This window comes from Myripristis murdjan, chromosome 14, assembly GCF_902150065.1.
Source record: "Myripristis murdjan chromosome 14, fMyrMur1.1, whole genome shotgun sequence".
NCBI classification, from domain to species: domain Eukaryota; kingdom Metazoa; phylum Chordata; class Actinopteri; order Holocentriformes; family Holocentridae; genus Myripristis; species Myripristis murdjan.
Genome location: NC_043993.1, coordinates 29,295,321 through 29,320,251, shown reverse-complemented (window position 1 = coordinate 29,320,251; position 24,931 = coordinate 29,295,321). Strand labels below are relative to the sequence as shown.

The following is a 24,931-nucleotide window of genomic DNA, read 5'->3' as shown; positions in this document are numbered from 1 at the left end:
TGCAAAAAGTATCAGTTTGGTTGAATAGATCAAAACATTTAAATTAAAAGCAAACTTACAATAAATAACTGCTCCAAATCACCTTCCTCCTATACAATGCTATTGGTCTCGAATATTGAAATAGTGTAGGTTCAAGTTTTCTTACAATTTAAATGCTGTATTAGAGAACAGAAGGGCTAATACAGCATTTAACTTTTGTACCTGAAACCTTTGGGAAGCGATCACACAGCAGAAGAGGGTCCATCCTTAAAGTGTCGTGCAGCGCATTGTGGAGAAATATGAACTGGCCTGAAAAAAAAATTTCAGTCAAAATTATTTTTTTTGCTTTAATCCCTGGGAAAGTGCACACACAGACTGGGAGTCACACTGCCACGATGCTCCTCATGAAGCCCATACTGAACAAGGCGACTTGTGTGCTGACTGCCAGTAAGCACTGACGCAAACTCAAGTTTAATTGAGTGAACATGAAGAAAACAATGCAGAATACGGTGCTAATAATGAAGCCAGGGTTCAGTGTTGATCGTTTTTTGCCACTGGCTAGGACCAGTGCATCTGAAAGCTACTGGCCCTAACACAATTTTTACTGGCCTGGCTTCCAAAAGTTGTTATTATCAGTATTATTATCAGCTTTTATTTATTCATTTGATTTGTTTATGGCAGGGTTGCATAGACACTGAGTGGCTTATTGTCACAGGGCTTATGTTTGAATTTGTATGAATTCTGGTTGCATTGAATGGATATTTGAGTATATCTGATGAGGAGGTGAAGACAACATAAGACCACTCCTGCACACGTAGGTAGGCCAAAGGGTTTTCATTTGCAGAATTGTTTTTTTTTTTTTTTTTTTCTTTTTGAGATTTTTTTTTGGTATTTCTGCTTTATTTGACACTCACAGTAGAGATAGACAGGAAGGGCAGGGGAGAGAGAGAGAGAGAGAGGGGATGACATGCAGCAAAGGACCCGAGGTTGGATTCGAACCCCGGTCGCTGCGATCGGGACTAAGCCCTGGTACATGGTACGCGCTCTTAGCCAGGATCTTATTGTTTGGGTAATGTTGCAAGTGCACCCGGAGGGATTGGATTTTAACTTTGCAGTCATTTTATTTACTGGTGTGGGTCTGCCAGTGATTCATTTTGTTTCTGCTGTAAAGGCTTGTTAACAGCTCAAGAGGGGGTGGAAGAATAAATGTAAATGATATACTGTAACAATAACATACATAACAGAAAAGCATATGTGATATATAATGTGGGAAAATAAAATTCAAAAAAGAGCGATTGCTATTCCCCACATTTTAAGTACTTAAATCTGCATTTACACTGTCATAAAAGCCATGGACACTTGCCTTCTTCTGCATCATCTGATGAAGAAGAAGAAGAAGAAGTAGAAGAACTTTCGATAAAGTCTGGACTTTCAGCTGCAGACAGGAGAAAAGAACAGTTGTCATTTTCATTTCAAGGACAAGAGGGATAGTTGGTACACCTGCCTGCTTACTAATTCAAAACAGCCAATTGGTGTGTGGCTTCTGTTTGTGAGTCTAACAACTTTGTTACTGACAGCTGATTCAGTGGCTGAGGGAAAATGGGCGATAGTTGTAGAAAAGAAAAGTGCACAATAAGGTGCTAATAACTGGTTTGTAGTAACTCAAAATGAGCCAGTAAGATAATATGTATGTTAACAAGTGACTGAAGAGTGGTTAATGTCTTCCCTAATCTAAATTGCTGCTGTGAATTCAAATCATACATATATGCCAAAATGATAATTATTAAAAACAAACATAAAGAAAAAGTACTTGTGAATTACAAATATCAACATATTAAAAATGAGCAAGCTGTCATTTAAAGTTTTAAATTCACCGAAAAGCAACATAACTATTACTGGTGCTGCTTTTATTGAAGGGAATGTTTTTAAATAATTATTTATTTTGTAATGATTGTGCTTCCACCTGCTGATCTTTTCCATGTCCTGTTGTTAGTTTTTCCCCAGAGACAGAGACCAAGGCAGGTGAAAAACTCATGTTAACATGTTTTTATTTCAGTGCTTTTGTAGGAAACACTTACCTCTTTCACAGGCATTTCTGCTACGTGATGAAAAGATCTTTCCTGCTATAACAGCTGAAATGAAGCACAAGCACACAGTGGAAATATTTCATTAATGCATGTTGTCATGTTCTTGTTTGTCTGCCTATAGGCGCACACACACACAAACACACACACACGAGCACACAGACACACACGCGCGCGCACACACACACAATAAACACCAGAGGCCTGTATCACGAAGAGGGATTAAGGGGTTAGTGAGATAACTTCAGGCTCAACTCCGGATTTTCTGTATCACAAAGCTGGTTCACCTCTGATCTAGCTTTCAGGACAGGATTGAATCCTACATAAAGCACCGCCCCCCGGCCAATCAGCTGTTTGCCAAAATGTGGCCTGCCCAATCATTGAGGATCCCCTTGAACAATGAATCCAAATGAGGAGAGCATTACGGCGTGAAAGGATTTTCTTGGACCGATCAAATCTGTTAGATTTTGCCGACGACTCTCTGTATGAGAGAGAGGCTGTGATGCTGATGTGAAGCAGCTTCAGCCTGGCTAACAGCTGCCTGCCACACAGAGCTGACACTCTGGAGGAGAGGAAAACACACGAGAGATCATTAAAGGAAATTTCATAATTAAAAGTATTTTTAGAGACGTTTCACAACATTTTAGGGACATTTAAAATGGCACAATTAATTAGCTCTAAATATTTTTGGGGGGCAAATTATTCCTGGGTGAGAGAATGGGTCTGAGTGACAGCTCGCTGATGCAAATGTGAAAAAGGATCATTTGTCCCCTTCATTCCAGAGGGCGAGTCGGCCTTTATATGTGCCTTTTGTTCCTGCTAAGTTCTAACACAGCTCAGTATCTGATTTTATTTAGGCTGTCAACCTGATGTGCTGACGTGATTGAATTTTGGCGTCCGCTTTATTTTATTCTAGCCTGTATAACAGGGTTTAACAGGGTTTCAGCATCAGATGTGGACTTGTTGATGTGTAACTTGTGCATTTATGCAGTCGGCAATTCGTTGCCAAGCCTTCTGCCTTCTCTTGGCCACGCTGTTCGATTTAGTGTGGAAATGTTGTTTTTCCTCCTCATACTTTTCCAGTATAATGTGCTGCTCCTCCACCGTGAAACACGCTGTGCGTTTTTCCTTGTCACTCATGTTTGTGATTGGTCGGCTGCCTCAGAGCCCGCCCCTTATACGTGCACGTTCACGGCTCTTGATGAGGCAAACCTGGATCGAGTGAGCGAGTTGATAACCAGCGTCGTGATACCGGTTATCCCTGATCACCATGATCTCCATTAGTGTAGCCGGATAGGTCTGAGAAATCCAGGGAAAACTAAGCTTGCTTCATGATACAGGCCTCAGGAAAGTGTAACTCTTCATAATCTTGCATTTGTGTTGAATAGGAAGTTGGAACAAATGGAACGCAGGTTACTGACAACAAATCAAATAAAAATACTCACCAGAACCCAGAAAAAAAACCAGAGAAACTGCAGCCATCACCACAGCCACCACACCAAGGTAAAGCAGAAGTTCATCTGTTTAAAAACAAAGGCTTAGTCAGCGCTAAAACTCTGTTAGTCTTAGTCGGCAGTGGTGAGGTTGATCAACCACAAAACCCAAGTCAAGAAAATATGACGGATATGACCTGCTCATCTTTGTTGCCAAAAGTCTGTTTGTTGTTTTCCTTAGCACAGAGTGAACTTGTTGTTATTGTTGTTGTTCTACAAAGGTTATTGCACATTTCATTCTACTGTTATTTGAGAAAGCACATCTTCCAAAAGGGAGGCATGACAGAAAAAGTTTGAGAACCACTGCTTCAGGGGCTGAAACTTTCAGACATGTTGCACTTCTGGCCACATCCAATCAGTGACCTCACATCGCTGGAGCACTTGAGTTCAAACAGGAATGTTTTCAGGAGCTGGAAAGTTACTAATTACAGCTCCACTGCTTACTGTGGGTGAGGAAAGTCTTTGGGTTCTATTTTCCCAGCGCAGCGCAGGGTGGCGCAGTGAGGCGCACCCCGCGCAGAGCTATTTTCGACCAGCACAACCCGTGGGGCGCACAGCTTCGCATTTTCGCAGACCAAGGTGCGCAGCAGGGGGAGGTGTCGACAGATTCAGCTTGGCGCAGTGACATTTTCGTCCCAAAAGGCTTCGCCGAGGTGCGCCAAAAGCTCGCCATCTGAAACCACGTCTACTTTCGGCGCAAGGCGCAGTGGGGCCGGCGCAGTGGAAGTTTGGCTGACAGGCGGGCAGTGCGCACACGTCACCAAAACCTCACAGATTAACAATGCAATAAATACCCACAAAAAACACTATTCAATGCTATAATCTCAATCAGCACATAAATGTATCTCCATATCGACTGTCCCGTCACAACTGATGTCAGATCAAAGGAGACTGGCACCGTTTGGCAGCGTAATGGAAACCCAACCTGATCACCTGTCAGTCAAACAGTGTGTCCAGTACGGTGATGTCTTTTTTCCAGTCATGGTGTCTGGCGCTGCTCGTGTTAACTACACAGTTCTTCTTCCATATATATAAATATTCCACTCTGGGTTTCCGTTATCCGGTAATCACCGGACTATGACTGGTAAAATCCGGTCATTTTTAAATGTCCGGCGAAAATATTCCCTCTAAGCACAATTTGAATTTTATTAAAACATTCAATTTCCACGTAATTTTATTTATTCATTTATTTATTTATTCATTTTAAAAACAGCCTGCATGATCCCTGTCTCCAGTGTAACAGAGAGAGAGAGAGAGAGGTTTTTCTCTGCAGAACCGGATCAAAACAGCTCAGCAAAGTCGCCTGGGGGAGAACAAGGTCACAAGACTGATGCGCATTGCAAGTTGCAGAGAGACACTTGAGACTTTTGATTTTAATTCAGCTGCTGAATTAAGTTTTTATTGCATCTATTGGATTTCAAGTTGGCAGCACGCAGAGTTATTAAAATGGTATGAGGCTTGTGCAATATTTAATTATTTATTTTAGACGTTAAGCACGTGAGTCAATTGACGGCACTCATTTTATTTGATATAGCCTACTTTTCAATAAAAAGATTATGCTATAAATTGACATGCCTTGATATCATTCTAATATAGCCTGCATATAATTTTAAGCTCAATAAATTCAGATAATATTTGACCGGAATTTCAAACATTTGTCCGGTAAATTGAAAACCTGCCGGTCACGTTGTCCGGTGCCAATTTTTTTTTCTAGAGGAAACCCTGATTCCACACATATCGAAAATGTAAAATGCATCAGTTCCTTGTTGCTTGTTTTTGTTTCAGTGGGTTTGTGGGAAACACTTACCTATTACACTGTCAGATCCACCACGTGATGAAAAGATCTTTCCTGATAGAACAGCTGAAATGAAGCACAAGCACACAGTGGAAATATTGCATTAATAACATGTTTTTGTTTGTCTGCCTGCAGCTTCACATACACACACACACACACACACACAAATACACATACACACATACACACATACACACACACACACACACACACACACAATGAAAAAGAAAGTGTAACTCTTCATAACCTTGCAAATGTGTTGAATAGGAAGTTGGAACAAATGGAACGCAGGTTACTGACAACAAATCAAATAAAAATACTCACCAGAACCCAGAGAACAACCCAGAGAAACTACAGCCATCAACACAGCCAGCACACCACGGGGAAGCAGACGTCTAACTGTTTGAAAACAAAGGTTTCGTCAGTGCTAAAACTCTGTTAGTCTTCCTTCAAAGTCAAGCCACAGTTCACAAACCAGATTACCACTGGAAAATATATCAACAGCAACAAACTTGTGTTTGCAGTACAACACTGTGCCATAGATTTAATGCATTCTTCAATTTGTCAAAACAATGCAAAACATTCAAATCACCTCTGACCTTCACACACACGTGTTTTTTTTTCATTCTTTACTGTTTTAAATGTACAGAAAAACAACACAACTATTACTGGTACTGCTTTGAGTGCCCTGGAAAGTTACTAATTACAGCTCCACTGCTTAATGTGGGTGAGGAAAGTCTTTGAGTAAAGCCACTAATTTGATCACTTTAACTGTCACGAGTTCAAAACCTAAAACTAAATACTTCCATAAAATATCTTGATCCACTCCCTCTTCATTTTTCTTTGGATAAAATGATTGTTTCCACCTGCTGATCTTTTCCATGTCCTGTTGTTAGTTTTTCCCCAGAGACAGAGACCAAGGCAGGTGAAAAACTCATGTTAACATGTTTTTGTTTCAGTGGGTTTGTGGGAAACACTTACCTATTTCACTGACACATTCTCTTATAAAAACTGAAATCAAGCACAAGTACACAATGGAAATATTTCATTAATGCATGTTGTCATGTGTTAGCTTGTCTGTCTGTAGGCACACGCACGCACGCACGCACGCACGCACGCACGCACGCACGCACGCACGCACGCACGCACGCACACACACACAATGAACAAGAAAGTGTAACTCTTTATAAACTTGCATTTGTGTTGATTAGGAAGTTGGAACAAATGGAACGCAGGTTACTGACAACAAATCAAATAAAAATACTCACAATTAACCAGCCAAATAAACAGAGAAACTGCAGCCATGACCCCAACCAGCACACCAAGGGAAAGCATTAGTGTACCTGTTTAAAAACAAAGGCTTAGTCAGTGCTAAAAATGTGTCTTCCTTCAAAGTCAAACCAGATTACCACTGGAAAATATATCAACAGCAACAAACTTGTGTTTGCAGTACAACACTGTGCCATAGATTTAATGCATTCTTCCATTTGTGAAAACAATGCATAACATTCAAATCTCCTTACCTATGAACAGAATCAAGTTTTGCTTTTCTTTTTAAGTCAAGTGTTGTTCAGTTCTGATGTTAAAAACCAATTCCAATTTAAATCTCTCAACTTTCTGAATTTTCAGCTGACTCTCAAGCAGTTTTGTTTGTCATTAGTGTCAGGATAACTGTTCTGGACTTGTACACTCTGACAGCAGAATATTGTTCTGCTTCTTTGGGGTGTGCATTCAGTAAGACAGTCATAGTGATAAATGGGTTGTTAAAACATATTGTTATATATAGGCCCACAGTTACAGTTTATAATTTAAATGTATAAGGGCTGTGCATTTTAAGTTGCACCATTTTGTGGCATAGTTTCATTTCATTTTCTACCTTTTTGATGTTTATTGTCGCCCACCCCCCTCCTCCAAATAATAAAATGGGATTTTCGCCCCTGCCTGTCGACAACCTTGTTGCAAATATCTGGTTTTAGACAGACCTCTGTGAACTTTAAGTCTGACCAGTGTGGATGTATACAATGTTTTAATGCTCTTAATGAACTGGGTCTGCCTACCTCCAATAAATCCAGTCTGATCCTCCTCTGTCAATAAGGGCATCACTTCCTCCATTCTTTGAGTTAAAATAGCTACATGAAATTTATTATCTTGATTTAAAAACACTGATTGGACTATTTGCCCCACATTCCATTGAATCCTTTCCCCTCTTTTGGAATTACCGAGATAATAGCCTCCCTCCAAGATGGAGGGAAAAGCCCCTCCCTCAATGTAATTAAAGCTTTTGTGTAATATTGGTAATAAATGCTCCCTCAATGATTTATACCATTCTGCCAGAAATCCATCAGTCCCTGGATATTTGTTGTAGACACTGCAGCAGCAGCAGCAGCAGCAGTTGCAGTCGACACACTTCACCTTCATTAATATCAGGTTCGATTGCTTGTGTTTTTTCTTCCCATTGCACTGATGGCTGGACAGTTGTCATGTGCCTGTGCAGGTTGTTTATGGAGCCGGCTCAATAAGAGATTTTTTTCTTGCAGACTCTACACTCTGCCTTTCTACTGTCAATAAAATTGAAATGGGTCCATATTTTACTCCTTTTCCTGCTGTCACTCATTTTCTTCAGTACACCTTCCCAGTGCGTTCATGTTGCCTCAGCAGCATGCGTATAGGTGTCTCGTCTGCCGGAAATACAGACGAAGAAGTCTTCTTCTTTTTCTTCTGTCACTAGTTCTATTTTTTCTCCCACCGATATCCTCCATGATATTTAAGTCTTTCATTAGCTGAAGGCGGACTGCAGTCTCCTGGCTCTTGCTGCTGTTCGCCATGCCATTTTCCCCGCTTGCAGGTAACCATAGCAACCATAGCAACAAAGACGCCACAGAATTCCTGCGAGTCGAGCATGCGCAGTTGTGACTGAATATTCCGGTTCGGAGCATTTTCCGGCTAAGGTGTTTACATGCCCCAATATTCCAGTTGGAACAGGCATATGCCAGGGGTCTTATTCGGAATTCTCTCCAACCAGAATATGACCTTAATCGGACACGTGCGCAACCGGAATATTGCGAATATTCCAGTTAATACAGGAATAAGGTGTGCATGTAAACGTGCTCATTGTCTTCCCTCCACAGTTCTCCCTTTTTCTGACTTCTTAGTGACTGATTTCGGCCTTTTCTTTTCCCCCTTCCATTGCCTAGCTTAGAAAAAAAGCTTTCAAGCTCAATGACCTTGATTACAGGGGAATTTTTAGCAGTTAAGACTCGATCTGAATTTTTACGCAGCTATCTACGTCGCTCAACCAGAAGCCGTCCAGAGTTTTAGTTTCATTTTAAGGTCAGAATAGATAGAAATTAGCATGCAACACCTGCTGGCTAATCCCTGTCTCACCTCAGTTTGTGAGTTTTACTGCAGACGTGAGGGACGCAACAACAACCAAATGCTGCTGGTGTCTGTGGGAACTGGCCTTTTAATGATTGTGTTTCCACCTGCTGATCTTTTCCATATCCTGATGTTAGTTTTTCCCCAGAGACAGAGACCAAGGCAGGTGAAAAACTCATGTTAACATGTTTTTATTTCAGTGAGTTTGTGGGAAACACTTACCTATTTCACTGTCAAATACGGCAAATAATGTAAAGACCTTTCCTGATATAACAGCTGAAATGAAGCACAAACACACAGTGGAAATATTGCATTAATAACATGTTTTTGTTTGTCTGCCTGAAGATACACACACACACGCGCGCGCGAACACACACACACACACACACACACACACACATACGCCCAAACACACACACACACACACACACACACGCCCAAACACACACACACACACACACACACACACACACATCCACACACACACACACACACACACACACACAGAAACACACACACAGAAACACACACACACACACACGCGTCCAAACACACACACAGTGAAAATGAGGGAAGTGTAACTCTTCATAACCTTGCATATGTGTTGATTTAAAACTTCAAACAAATGGAACACAGGTTACTTACAACAAATCAAATAAAAATACTCACCAAAACCCAGAGAAAAAAACGGAAGAACTACAGCCAGCACCACAGCCAGCACACCAAGGGAACGCCAAGGTCTATCTGTTTAAAAACAAAGGCTTAGTCAGTGCTAAAAATGTGTTAGTCTTCCTTCAAAGTCAAGCCACAGTTCACAAACCAGATTACCACTGGAAAATATATCAACAGCAACAAACTTGTGTTTGCAGTACAACACTGTGCCATAGATTTAATGCATTCTTCAATTTGTGAAAACAATGCAAAACATTCAAATCACCTCTGACCTTCACATACATGTGATTTTTTTCATTCTTTACTGTTTTAAATGCACAGAAAAGCAACACAACTATTACTGGTGCTGCTTTTATTGCTAAGAATGTTTTTTTTTTTTTTTTTTATTATTATTTTTACTTGTGTATTTTCCAGTGTCATAGAAGTCTTGGAGACTTGCCTGGATCATTAGAAAGTGATGGTGCTCTGCCATTGGCTGCAGAGTTTTAGTTTCATTTGTTTTATTCCATTTTTTCAAAGTTTTATATGAACAGGAGTGTAAATCAAAAGGAGAGTAATACAAAACTAAAAAAGGTGATGAAGAAATATACAAAATACATAAAAACAAATTGTTATTATGAGAAGGAAAACAAATTGCAAATAAAACACGGGGAGAGAGAGAGTGAGGAAAGAAGGATTTCACCAGAAACGACAACAGAATGTTTGATTTTTATACAGAATTCAAAACAGGCTGTCATCTCTTTGTGTGAGGTATATATCTCTGTTTTCCCAGAGAGCATCACCTTTGTCTCTCTGCAGTCTTAAGCTGAAGGTCATCTGTTCCATGCACTGAATGTTTTTAATTCTATCTTTCCATTGACTGACAGTTGGAGGTTCCCTACGAAGCCAATGTTTTGTTATGGCCTTTTTCCTTGCCACCATGAAGACTTTTAAAAGATATCTGTCATTTTTAGGTCATTCTAAGTCCAGACTCCCTCATTAGCATGCAACACCTGCAGGCTAATCCCTGTCTCACCTCAGTTTGTGAGTTTTACTGCAGACTTGAGGGACGCAACAACAACCAAATGCTGCTGGTGTCTGTGGGAACTGGCCTTTTACTTCAGCTGCTAAATTCCTACTGCTTTATTCAGTTTTATTCTAAAAACCACCGTGTGCAAACTGGGAATCTGGCTGCCACTGTGGAAACTGAAGGAAAACCATTTTCCTGCAGGTCAGTGTTGAGTCCTAATGACAACCTGGAGGTGCTGTTTGAAGCTGAAGGTGTGGTGGTGAATGCAGGAGTGTGCTCAGTCACTTTAGAGCATTGTCAGTATCATGTTGATGCTGAGGTGAATGGCTGACTAGAGAATCAACATCTGTAACAAGTAAGTAACATCTGTAAACCCTTCATGGCACTTCTGGCCACATCCAATCAGTGACCTCACATCGCTGGAGCACTTGAGTTCAAACAGGAATGTTTTCAGGAGCTGGAAAGTTACTAATTACAGCTCCACTGCTTACTGTGGGTGAGGAAAGTCTTTGAGTAAAGCCACTAATTTGATCACTTTAACTGTCACAAGTTCAAAACCTAAAACTAAATACTTCCATAAAATATCTTGATCCACTCCCTCTTCATTTTTCTTTGGATAAAATGATTGTGTTTCCACCTGCTGATCTTTTCCATGTCCTGTTGTTAGTTTTTCCCCAGAGACAGAGACCAAGGCAGGTGAAAAACTCTTCATGTTAACATGTTTTTGTTTCAGTGGGTTTGTGGGAAACACTTACCTATTTTCCGGACACGTACTCTTATAAAAACTGAAATGAAGCACAAGTACACAATGCAAATATTTCATTAATGCAGGTTGTCATGTTTTTGTTAGTCTGTCTGCAGCTTCACACACACACACACACACACACACACACACACACACACACACACACACACACACACACACACACACACACACACACACAAACACACACACACACATACACACACACACAATGAACAGGAAAGTGTAACTCTTCATAAACTTGCATAATGTGTTGATTAGGAAGTTGGAACAAATTGAACGCAGGTTACTGACAACAAATCAAATAAAAATACTCACCAAAACCCAGAAAAAAAAACAGAGAAACTGCAGCCATCACCACAGCCAGCACACCAAAGGAAAGCAGAAGTTCATCTGTTTAAAAACAAAGGCTTAGTCAGTGCTAAAAATGTGTTAGTCTTCCTTCAAAGTCAAGCCACAGTTCACAAACCAGATTACCACTGGAAAATATATCAACAGCAACAAACTTGTGTTTGCAGTACAACACTGTGCCATAGATTTAATGCATTCTTCAATTTGTGAAAACAATGCAAAACATTCAAATCACCTTACCTATGAACCAAATCAAGTTTTGCTTTTCAGCACTCAAATAATACACAATAATACAGTAAAACACTAACATTACATAAATTATGATTAATACTTAAAATTAATGAATCACATTTGAAAATGACTCTGTGGGTCAAAGTGCAATAAAAAGGAACTCTGACCTTCACACACATGATTTTTTTCATTCTTTACTGTTTTAAATGCACAGAAAAGCAACACAACTATCACTGGTACTGCTTTGAGTGCCCTGGAAAGTTACTAATTACAGCTACACTGCTCACTGTGGGTGAGGAAAGTCTTTGAGTAAAGCCACTAATTTGATCACTTTAACTGTCACGAGTTCAAAACCTAAAACTAAATACTTCCATAAAATATCTTGATCCACTCCCTCTTCATTTTTCTTTGGATAAAATGATTGTGTTTCCACCTGCTGATCTTTTCCATGTCCTGTTGTTAGTTTTTCCCCAGAGACAGAGACCAAGGCAGGTGAAAAACTCATGTTAACATGTTTTTGTTTCAGTGCTTTTGTAGGAAACACTTACCTATTTCACTGTCAAATCCACCACGTAATGAAAAGACCTTTCCTGCTATAACAGCTGAAATGAAGCACAAGCACACAGTGGAAATATTTCATTAATGCATGTTGTCATATTTTTGTTGGTCTGTCTGCAGCTACACACACACACACACACACACACACACACACACGCACACACCCATGCACACACACACACACGCACACACACACACACACACACACACACACACATACACACAATGAAAAAGAAAGTGTAACTCTTTATAACCTTGCATATGTGTTGAATAGGAAGTTGGAACAAATGGAATGCAGGTTACTTACAACAAATCAAATAAAAATACTCACCAGAACCCAGAGAACAACCCAGAGAAACTACAGCCAGCACCACAGCCAGCACACGATGGGAAAGCAGACGTGTCCCTGTTTAAAAACAAAGGCTTAGTCAGTGCTAAAACTCTGTTAGTCTTCCTTCAAAGTCAAGCCACAGTTCACAAACCAGATTACCACTGGACCAAGGCAGGTGAAAAACTCATGTTAACATGTTTTTGTTTCAATGCTTTTGTGGGAAACACTTAAAGGTTTCGCTGCCATTTCTGCTACAAAATAAAAAGATCTTTCCTGATATAACAGCTGAAATGAAGCACAAGCACACAGTGGAAATATTGCATTTATTTCATTTTTTTGTTTGTCTGACTGCAGATGCCCACACACAAGCACACACACACACACACACACACACACACACACACACACACACACAGAAACACACACACACAGCTACACACACACATACACACACACACACAGACATACACACACACACACACACACACACACAGAAACACACACACACAGCTACACACACACAGCTACACACACACACACACACACACACACACACACACACACACACACACACACAATGAACAGGAAAGTGTAACTCTTTATAACCTTGCATTTGTGTTGAATAGGAAGTTGGAACAAATGGAAAGGAGGTTACTGACAACAAATCAAATAAAAATACTCACAATCAACCAGCCAAAAAAACAGAGGAACTGCAGCCATCACCCCAACCAGCACACCAAGGGAAAGCATTAGTGTACCTGTTTAAAAACAAAGGCTTAGTCAGTGCTAAAAATGTGTCTTCCTTCAAAGTCAAACCAGATTACCACTGGAAAATATATCAACAGCAACAAACTTGTGTTTGCAGTACAACACTGTGCCATAGATTTAATGCATTCTTCAATTTGTGAAAACAATGCAAAACATTCAAATCACCTTACCTATGAACCAAATCAACTTTTGCTTTTCAGCACTCAAATAATACACAATAGTACAGTAAAACATTAACGTTACATAAATTATGATTAATACTTAAAATTAATGAATCACATATGAAAATGACTCTGCGGGTCAAAGTTCAATAAATAGGAACTCTGACCTTCACATACATGTGATTTTTTTCATTCTTTACTGTTTTAAATGCACAGAAAAGCAACACAACGATTACTGGTACCGCTTTTACTGCAAGGAATTCTTTTTAAAAAATGATTTACTTGTGTTTTTTCCAATGTCACTGAAGACATGGGGGGCATTCAGAACAGGTTGTCATCTCTTTGTGTGAGGTATATATCTCTGTTTTCCCAGAGAGCATCACCTTTGTCTCTTTGCAGTCTTAAGCTGAAGGTCATCTGAATGTTTTTAATTCTATCTTTCCATTGACTGACAGTTGGAGGTTCCCTATGAAGCCAATGTTTTGTTATGGCCTTTTTCCTTGCCACCATGAAGACTTTTAAAAGATATCTGTCATTTTTAGGTCACTCTAAGTCCAGGCTCCCTACATAAGAAGATTCCTTTTCTTTCTCAATGAATAAATCCTTTGTCATTCACAGCTGGATTAAAATCTGGATTATACACTGGCCATGTTAGTATCTGTATTTCTTTTTGAATGTTGAGTTGTTTCACTAAACAGGACCAGAGATCAATAGAAAATCTAACCCACTGACTCTGCATGACATCATTTTTAGTGGTTAATAGATATCCTAGCAAACTCTGTAAAGGTCAGTCTAACAATGAGAACTCAATGATTTTCCATTTTGCAAAGTATTCCTGATTGCACCAGAGTAACAGTGGTTTTAGCTGTGCCACTAAACAATAACCTTCAGGGTTTGGTAAGCTCATCCCACCACTATCCTTCAGTAACTGTAAAGTTTTCTATCTTACTCTGGGGGGTTTACTGTTCCTAATAAATCTAGATAATACCTTATCGCATCCTTTAAATTGATTATCAGAAACATGAATAGGTAAGGACTGAAAAAGATACAGTAATCTGGGTAAAGTATTTGTTTTTATTGTCATCACTCTGGCCCATCTATGTCAATCCTGTTTTGTCTTTGTGTTGATGTGTGGATAATTTTCACTGTACAGTTGGGACATGTCTTTGCTTAGTTTTACACCCAGATGTTTTCTAGATGTTGAGTCCCATCTAAACATTAATCTACTTTTAAGATCTTGTGATGGTGTAAAACTGAACACTAATGCTTGCCTTTTGTCAATATTAATGGTATAGCCTGATATTTTTCCATACATATGCAGCACGTCCATTACTTTAGGAACTCCCAATTCTGGATTCTTTATACAGACCAAGATATCGTCGGCAAAAAGGCATATCTTATATTCTGTTTCTCTTATTGCAATACCTTCCAGTTCTGGATCTTGTCTTATTGCCTGAGTGAGCAGTTTGATAAATAAATTAAATAGTCCAGGGCTGGCTGGACAACCCTGTCGACAACCTTTTTGCAAATATCTGGTTTTAGACAGACCTCCGTGAACTTTAAATCTGACCAGTGGGGATTTATACAATGTTTTAATGCTCTTAATGAACTTTTCATGAAAACCAAACTTTTCCATTACTTTGTAAAGAACTGCCCATCCCACCGAGTCAAAAGCTTTTTTGGAATCCAAACTAAGTCAAATAGCTCTGAGTTTTTCCTTTTTTAAATATTCAATTGTGTGGAGGCTCCTCCTAATGTTGTCCTGGGTCTGCCTACCTCCATTAAATCCAGTCTGATCCTCCTCTGTCAATAAGGGCATCACTTCCTCCATTCTTTGAGTTAAAATAGCTACATAAAATGTATTATCTTGATTTAAAAACACTGATCAGACTATATGCCCCACATTCCATTAAATCCTTTCCCTCTTTTGGAATTACCGAGATAATAGCCTCCCTCCAAGATGGAGGGAAAAGCCCCTCCCTCAATGTATAATTAAAGCTTTTGTGTAATATTGATAGTAAATGCTCCCTCAATGATTTATACCATTCTGCCGGAAATCCATCAGTCACTGGATATTTGCAGGATTTCATCGAGGAGATCGCCCTGTCAGTTTCTTCTAGTGTTATTTCTTTTGTTAACTTATAATTATGTAGTTTGACCAAAGAGGGCAGCTCACACCGACTCAGGAATTCTTCAGTCTAACAGGGATCAAATGGTTTAGGCTGGGTGTACAGAGACTGATAAAAATGTTCAAATGCTTTTTGTATTCCCTCTCATCTATGTCATGATTGTCTTAAAAATAGGATCCCTAATTTTATAAACTGTGTTTTCAGACTGTTGCTTTCTCAGCCTCCAAGATAATAACCCAGAGGCTTTAGAGCCAGGTCATAATATCTGTTTTGTAAATCCAAGCTTTTCTCTACTACAGTGTAAATCTTACCCCTCTCTTTTTGAATTGGTCTCATTTGAAGGATTAAAGGCCCCATGGCCTGAAAATGAAATTTTCATTGTTTTTGTGTGATAGGGAAGGTCTTGGGGCCACATAAATACTGTCCCATGTATTTCACCTATGATTAATGGAGAAGTGCACACAGCCCGTTTTTTGAAACTGTCCCTGTAAAGTGAGCGGATTTCACTTCCTGGAATTTCCTGATCTCAGTCTGTATTATGATGTCAGAGACTCCGCCCACAGCCCGCCTTCCCTCCCCAGGTAACCACCTCTCAAGCCAGCCAACTCAGACAGTTTGTTTACGCTCCCCGACCAACAAGCTACCAAGCCATCGAGCTCAGCCAGTTAGCTTCAACTCCCCGACCAACAAGCTACCAAGCTAGCGAAATTAGCCAGTACCCCTCCGCTCCCCGAGCAAGAAGTTCACAACATATTTAACAAAAATAACGTACCATTCTGAAACATCTTGTAATAAACAGATTTGAGGTGGTTTGGTTTCTCCTGCTGTCTGTGGTTCGGGATCGTACGGTCGTAAACCATCACGCTCAGGGTCCCGGTTTCACGGGTCCCGCAGGGTTTTAGTCCAATTTGCTCGTCTGTTGGGCTCATTTCAGCACCGACTGTTTTATCAACCCAACACAATCAAATCAAATTAAGCTTTATTGTCATTTAGCTACACACACAGCAGCAGTGCACACAAAATGGGATAGCGTTTCTATCCCCGAGTGATGGGTAAAGTCAGCCTAGCATGGATCCCGGCTCTCTTCCCCCTCTTTTGTTTACGTTCGCACCGCTTGCGCTCCCTCCTCTCCCTGGTGACGGCCGGTGCAGACGCAGGTAAAATCCTGTGCTGGCATAGTGTGTCCACATCAAAGTGCCTCAGTTCTTGCAGCATGCTTTACCTGATGTTTAGTAAAGTCTCTCGGCTGTAGGTTATGCAACCTGAGCGTCTGGGTTAAGCAAAACATTTGAAACATTCACTCTCGTTGATCCCTGGAGGGGGCGCTGCATCCATGCGCGTGCCGTCGCCATCACCATAGCGACACAATCCCGGCTTCGTCTGTGGTTTGGGATCGGAGTCGGGCTCAAGTACGTACGGTTGTATAACATCACGCTCGGCGGTAGCCATGACAACCTTACATAAGATGATGACTCGCTTTCGACAAGTTTTCAATAAGTTACTGTATCTCGTTGGCTCCGTTTTTCTCTCGCTCTATTGTTTACGTCCCAGAATGCATTGCGTAGTGATGTTGGTTGATTGGCCCGACCATATGTCACTCAGAAAACAGTCAGCCAATCAGTGGAGAGGGGCTGATTCTCTCTTTTGATTGGCTAAATGAACTGTGCTGCCAGAGCTCCGGGATAAAGGCAAAAGAGAGAGGAGCTGTGAAACTATATTTAGCAGACCACAGGTCCTCAAACCCACAAAAACATCATGCAAGGATATCAGCAGTTAAAATAAAACCCTGGAAAAGTGGACAGCATGGGGCCTTTAAGTGTGAGTCCATATTTTGACTGTGTTGTACTTCAAGATCCAGAAGCTGTTTTTGTAGGTCTGATAGTTTTTGAGCTTTCATCTTTCCAGCACATGCAGTTTCGGAAATTATTTTTCACCACAAGACTGCTTTGGCTGCATCCCATAGTATTACAGGGTTTACATTTCCATTATCATCATCCTTCAAATATGGCTGTAATTTGTTTTTCAATCTTTCCTTAAACCCACTGTTATTCAGCACACTTATATTTAGCTTCCATGTTGTTGATTTTGGTCTGCTATCTAAATCTAATTTTAAATAAATAGTTGAGTGGTTTGATATTTCTCCTGAGCTTATCTCACATTCTTTTAGCCTGTGCCTTTCAACAACCAAATGCTGCTGGTGAAAAGACCAAGGCAGGTGAAAACCTCATGTTAACATGTTTTTTTATTTCAGTGTTTTTGTGGGAAACACTTACCTATTTCACTGTCAAATCCACTAAGGAATGAAAAGAACCTTCCTGTTATGAAAGCTGAAATGAAGCACAAGCACACAGTGGAAATATTGCATCAATGCATGTTGTCATATTTTTGTTAGTCTGTCTGCAGCTTCACACACACACACACACACACACACACACACACACACACACACACACACACACACAATGAACAGGAAGGTGTAACTCTTCATAACCTTGCATATGTGTTACTGACAACAAATCAAATAAAAATACTCACCAAAACCCAGTGAAAAAAACGGAAGAACTACAGTCATCCCCATAGCCAGCACATTAAAGTAAAAGTTAAGTCTACCTGTTAAAAAACAAAGGCTTAGTCAGTGCTAAAACTCTGTTAGTCTTCCTTCAAAGTCAAGCCACAGTTCACAAACCAGATTACCACTGGAAAATATATCAACAGCAACAAACTTGTGTTTGCAGTACAACACTGTGCCATAGATTTAATGCATTCTTCAATTTGTGAAAACAATGCAAAACATTCAAATCACCTTACCTATGAACCAAATCAAGTTTTGCTTTTCAACACTCAAATAATACACAATAGAATAGTAAAACACGAACATAATTATGATTTATACTTAAAATTAATGAATTACATATGAAAATGAATCTGTGGGTCAAAGTTCAATAAATAGGAACTCTGACCATCACACACATGTGATTTTTTTTCATTCTTTACTGTTTTAAATGCACAGAAAAGCAACACAACTATTACTGGTACCACACTGAGTGCCCTGGAAAGTTACTAATTACAGCTCCACTGCTTACTGTGGGTGAGGAAAGTCTTTGAGTAAAGCCACTAATTTGATCACTTTAACTGTCACGAGTTCAAAACCTAAAACTAAATACTTCCAATAAAATATCTTGATCCACTCCCTCTTCATTTTTCTTTGGATAAAATGATTGTGTTTCCACCTGCTGATCTTTTCCATGTTCTGTTGTTAGTTTTTCCCCAGAGACAGAGACCAAGGCAGGTGAGAAACTCATGTTAACATGTTTTATATTTCAATGCTTTTGTGGGAAACACTTACCTATTTCACTGTCAGATCCACCATGTAATGAAACGAACCTTCGTGTTATGAAAGCTGAAATGAAGCACGAGCACACAGAGGAAATACTTCATTAATGCATGTTGTCATGTTTTTGTTGGTCTGTCTGCAGCTTCACACACACACACACACACACACACACACACACACACACACACACACACACACACACAATGATCAACAGGGAAGTGTAATTATTCATAACCTTGCATATGAGTTGATTAGGGACAAGTTAACTCATAAGAAATCAAATAAAAATACTCACCAATAAAAACAACCACAATAACTGCAGCCACCACCCCAACCGCCACAGCAACGTAAAGCTGCTTTCTATCTGTTTAAAAACAAAGGCTGAGTCAGCGCTAAAAATGTGTTAGTCTTCCTTCAAAGTAAAGTCACAGTTCACAAACCAGATTACCACTGGAAAATATATCAATACCACCAAACAGCTAATCCTGCATGTGTGTGCTGACAAAATGTTAAACTCTTATTCATTTTACTGTGCAGAGTAAACTACAGACCTTTGTAGAATACATTCTTCCATGGCTCGCTCTCTTCCTCACTAACTGGGTTCTTCATTTGGCAGAAGAAATTTTCAACATGGTCGTCATCGTTGGTGATGTCCATCAGTTTACTTGACTCAGTCCAGTCTCCTGTATCTCGCCTCCAGCTGTAGGTGATTGGTTCAGCCTCTGGGATCCCTCCATTACAGCTCAGAGCGCAGGGCGGTGAGGAGGGAGAACAAGACAGTGGCTCCAGTGCCACCGTGGGCTTTGGGACTTTCTCTGTTGGTGGACAAAACAGATTTCCTCCTTCTTTAATCTCTCTTACAGAAGTACCAATAACTTGGAAACCTCACATACTGTATAAATCATCTAAAACAGCTTTTGGCATTATCGGTAAAATCAGACCCTGATAAACAACAGAACTAGTGTTAATTTTTTATAACAGAGTGATATACCCTTTTATTAGATATAGTAACATTGCAATGCCAAGTACCCACAGGACCAAACGTCTGACATTTTACCATTTACAGAGGAGACGAGAACTGTTAGCCATGCAGGCTGCATGAAGATCATTCAGCTCCTTCTCTCTCTGCTCCACTTGGTATTCTGAATATTTATCAGGCCAACTCTACAAATTGCTGCAAATGCCTGGGTCTGTTGTAAACATATTGTACCCTCCATTATTCAGCACTACTTCAATCCATCATTTTAACAACAGGTGTTGGGCTTAAGCCCTGAATGTTTTGATGCCAGCCCTGATTTTCTTTTTTTTTTTTTCTTTTTTTTTTTGGAAGAAGTTGGATTTTGAATGTAGTAGAGTTGGAGTTTCAGAGGGGAAGAAGTAATAAAATGTTTCATGAAATAGGAACATAAGTGCTCCTGGTTGACTATTTTCAAATATCCCCACAATTTCCCCACATGACATGTAACCAGGCAGTTTATAATGTGAATACATTAAAAGCTAGATAACACCACCTGCACTAACTTTCTACAGCAGGTTGGTCACTAATGTTCTCTTTCTCTGTACACACACATCTCCTCCTGTGTGGGAGTAAATGTGAGGCTATGAAGCAGAGCTTTGCTGAAAATATGTATCTGTGTTCAGTAATCCTACCCTGGGTAGACTGTGCACTGATGGAGAAACCAAAGCCTTTTAGGAAATCACAGGATAAATATGCTGTGTCTGATAGAAACACGGGTTTCACTGCTGATGTTTCCAGTTGCTATGATGTGTCTGGTACAGAACAGCCAAGAAACGCCTGTAGACAAACACCGATCATATCATGGCCTCGGTATTGTTCTGCATACAGCATCACAAGGTTGTTGGCAATACCCAGCCCTAATGCTGACTGACTGGACTAACCTGACGTCTTCAGATCCCAACAACACCCCTGATTCTAACGATTCAGCTAAGAGCTGTTATCAGCTTTGTCTACCCAGTCAGAACAGCTCATTCTCAGTTCAGGTTCTTATAGAGGCCCTGCATTTCTACCTGCCTTGTCAACCCTGTCCAGGAATAGTCACAATTTATGCCATAATTAGGAGTCAAAGCAGCAAAGGTACTGGAGCCCTCTTATGGTTGTTTGGATTATTCTGGCTTTCTTGGTTTGCAAAACTTTGCAGGTAGGTTGGAAATCTCACCCACAACTCAGGAAAACAAAATTACACTAATTGGACCACATGGTGGCGCTGTCATATTTACATTTTGGCCCATAAGTGCTGAACTGTACATGGCAGCAACACATTTTTTTCCAGGATTTTCAGGGTGAAGATGCATCTCTTAGTGTAAGTCTCCCCCATGTCCACCAGAGTAGATTTCCTGCTATTTTGCATTTTGTCTTCACTGATCCTCTAATACATTTTATTGGCATTTTGATAATCAATAAAGTTTCCCTGTATTCTCGGTTTAGAATTTGGAGGCAAGACGAAATTTACAAAACTTGCAGTAACTCATGAACGCACTCAGATATCAACCTGAAATTTGAGATATCTGGTCAGGAGTGTTCACTGAGCGTATGCGTCCAAGGATGTTGTGTTGCATCCCTAGGGGGTGCCACAAATGGAAAAAGTTTCCACCTTAATTAGTCAACACACAAAGATTTTTTTTTTCTTTTCTTTTTTTTTTTTTTTTTGCCAAACATGGAAAAATATATTCATATTCAAATTCCTCTAAATTTTGCATTTAGTTGAAGACTTTAATTTACTTTGACTTGTGGTTATATTTAGCATTTTAATTATCACACCAACTCAAATAATTCTGACAAACATAATTTCCAACTAAAACTTAGACAAACAGCTTCCTAATAAAAATTAGTTGAAAGTTAAAATATTTAAGTCTGGAGGTGACAACAGGAGAAAAAAAAATATAGAAATTGTTTTTGTACACAGCCACAACTAAAAGCCTTTAAGTAGATGAAAGACAAAAAATTCCCAGCCCCTAAACTCATAAATTTTCCAAACGGCTAATCCTGCATTTGTGTGCTGACGAGATCTTTAACCTTTATTATTATATTACTCTATTACTGTGCAGAGTAAACTACATACCTGGGTAGAATACATTCTTCCATGGCTCGCTCTCTTCCTCACTAACTGGGTTCTTCATTTGGCAGAAGAAATTTTCAATATGGTCATCATCGTTGGTGATGTCCATCAGTTTACTTGACTCAGTCCAGTCTCCTGTATCTCGCCTCCAGCTGTAGGTGATTGGTCCAGCCTCTGGGATCCCTCCATTGCAGCTCAGTTTGCAAAGAGATGAGGTGGAAGAACAAAACAGTGGCTCAACTGTCACCGTGGGCTTTGGGACTTTCTCTGTTGGTGGAGGAAACAGATTTCCTTCTTCTTTAGTCTCACTCACAGAAGTACCAATACCTTGGAAACCTCACATACTGTATAAATCTAAAATAGCTACAAATATAGGCATTATCTGTAAAATCAGACCCTGATGAACTACAAAACTTTTAAAAATTGTATTACTCTGTGGTGTACCCTTTTATTAGCTATAGTAACACTGCTCACCTAATCTCATGGAGATTAAGACGTTGCTGTATCTGTCTCATTCCTGAAATACCTTCTACTGACCTGTAATACCTTCTATTCTGTATTTGTTGTGTATTCTTATTACCTTTACTTGTATCGATTTATGATCTGCACTGATTATCTCTAATAATCAGAAGAACAGGATTTCCCTGTTCCTCCTACATTGAAAAGCTGAAAGTAATCCTGGACTGCTGATGATATCCCACTTATGTTTCAGCCAACTGGATTAAACTATCACTTGGAACGCACAAGTTGCATTGTAATCACAGAACTTGAATGAAGTAGAGCAGTCATGGGACTGTTTCTGTGGTAATTTTGTTGGTAAAATCCTAACTAATAAAATAATAACTAATAAAACTAATAAAATCCTAAACCCTAGGCTAAAAGTGAACAACTAAAATCCCTTACACTAACCTATAAACTATCCTTAGCCTAATAACAATATGAACATTGTCAGTCACATAGTTGGACCTTTCGTCAACACAGTAAAGAACAAGAACACACCTGACTAAAATACTACATACTTACTGATCACAGTAACCATGTATGTCTCGCTCTGGAGTTGGCCATTTAACTCCAAAGAATACACCCCACTGTAGATAAGAGTCAAATTGTTGATCTCCAAACGAGCAGTCTTTCTATCCAGGGTTGTGTGGCCGTGAAATACTCCGTAGTCCTCCACAGTTCCTAATGTCTCAACCCATTCCACCACCATGTTGCGATTATGTTTCCACAGGATGCTTGTCAGGGGCTTGAACTCAGCAGGAATGGGTGACTCCAATATGAGTTTACCTCCATCTGCAATGTATATTTGTTTCTCTGCACCTGCAAAGAGAGAGCAGTTTGTCAGTCCAGGTGAAAATGAGCACGTCACACTTCAAATGGCAGGCTTTCAGTTTTCCCCATTACTTTTAGTGACAAAACTTATAGGCTGGGTGGTAGCTAAAAAAAAAAAAAAAAAAAAAAAAAAAAAATATAAAAAACATTACATTTTTATGATAAGTAGTTAGATTTTGATAGGAAGACACAAGAAAATAAAAACATGTAATTTTTTGGCAATTATTGTAAAATGGTGCATATTATGACCTCAACATTAGGCAGCAAGGTGACTGATGTTGAAGGGGGTTATTATAGATCAGAGTTTCCCAACTGTTTCCATGCCGGGATCCACATGTGGGGGAATTATTTGTCAAGGGACCCACCGCTTACTTTGTATAATAATAAAGCTGTCAAAAAGTAGTTACACTTTCAATGCAACTACATCAGTCATGAGGTTGAAATCTACATTTGTCTTAAATTCAGGCCATTGTCTTAAATTCAGTGCAAGGCCTCTATCAAATGTGGTATTCCATTTGGTTATTACAGGTCATTTAAAATGATTCATGTGAAAACCATCATTACTGACATATTTTGCTTTAAACCTAAATATACCTAAATATACTTGTATACATAAAAAAACAACACTTCTCTGTTCATAAACAATATATAGGCTACAAAAAATAAGTGCAAATTAAATAAATTTTGTCGAATAACAGTTTTTTTTTTTTTTTTTCTTTGTTAAATTCAATCTCTAACTCAGATTATAATCTCAGGAAACAAAACATAAAACCGTGAGCTAGTCATTTTAGGCTGATAGTGTTTGCATTCTGCTCAGGACATCACGGACAATGACGCATTGAAGGGGCATGCCAGATAGTGGTTGTACACCTACACTGAATGATAATAATGGTGATAACAATAATAGTCAACTAAGCTATTGATATATTAAAAAGGTTCATTTGGCCTACAAATTAATGTTAACCACAGTTTTTCTTTTATAAAGGCCTGTAAGGTGAATTGTTTGTACCTGACAAGTTTCGGCTACCTTGCTTCTGCAGCCTTCATCAGAGGTGTCACGTGATGTTGGTGTGACGTCTTCTGTGATGTGTTATATGAGACACGGTTGAAATCAGGAAGCGGGCCCCAAAGACTGTCAACCGGGATGAAGGAGCCTACTAACTTTCCCACACCTGGGACACAGTCCTGCAGGGCCACCCCGGTCGTTCAGCAGACCACCAGACGGCAGAGGGCGCCCTGCCCCTGGACACCGCCATCCCATCACTTCAGGTGGGATGGCAAAATCCATATAACACATCACAGAAGACGTCACACCAACATCACGTGACACCTCTGATGAAGGCTGCAGAAGCAAGGTAGCCGAAACTTGTCAGGTACAAACAATTCACCTTACAGGCCTTTATAAAAGAAAAACTGTGGTTAAGCTATTGATGTTTTTCTTCACTGTTTATGTTGTCAGGTGGCAATTATAACAATAGTTCACCATGCT

General features: G+C 39.7%; 1 protein-coding gene and 1 long non-coding RNA gene across 2 annotated transcripts in view; both read right to left on the bottom strand.

Moving 5' to 3' along the window:
- LOC115371006 (uncharacterized) overlaps window positions 1-24,931 on the bottom strand; it is a 100,194-nt gene that overhangs the window by 869 nt on the left and 74,394 nt on the right. Inside the window, exons 6-13 of the mRNA XM_030068121.1 lie at window positions 18,235-18,309; window positions 17,973-18,026; window positions 13,325-13,399; window positions 12,642-12,716; window positions 12,301-12,354; window positions 3,509-3,583; window positions 2,058-2,111; window positions 202-288 (exon numbers count right to left, since the gene is read on the bottom strand). Of these exons, the coding sequence (XP_029923981.1) occupies window positions 202-288; window positions 2,058-2,111; window positions 3,509-3,583; window positions 12,301-12,354; window positions 12,642-12,716; window positions 13,325-13,399; window positions 17,973-18,026; window positions 18,235-18,309 (549 nt within the window). The remainder of the gene's footprint in view (window positions 1-201; window positions 289-2,057; window positions 2,112-3,508; window positions 3,584-12,300; window positions 12,355-12,641; window positions 12,717-13,324; window positions 13,400-17,972; window positions 18,027-18,234; window positions 18,310-24,931) is intronic.
- Window positions 6,672-9,466, bottom strand: LOC115371767 (uncharacterized). The gene is made up of 3 exons (XR_003929388.1): window positions 9,396-9,466; window positions 8,949-9,002; window positions 6,672-6,694 (listed from the first exon to the last, which is right to left on the bottom strand). It is a non-coding gene; the product is annotated as an uncharacterized LOC115371767 (long non-coding RNA).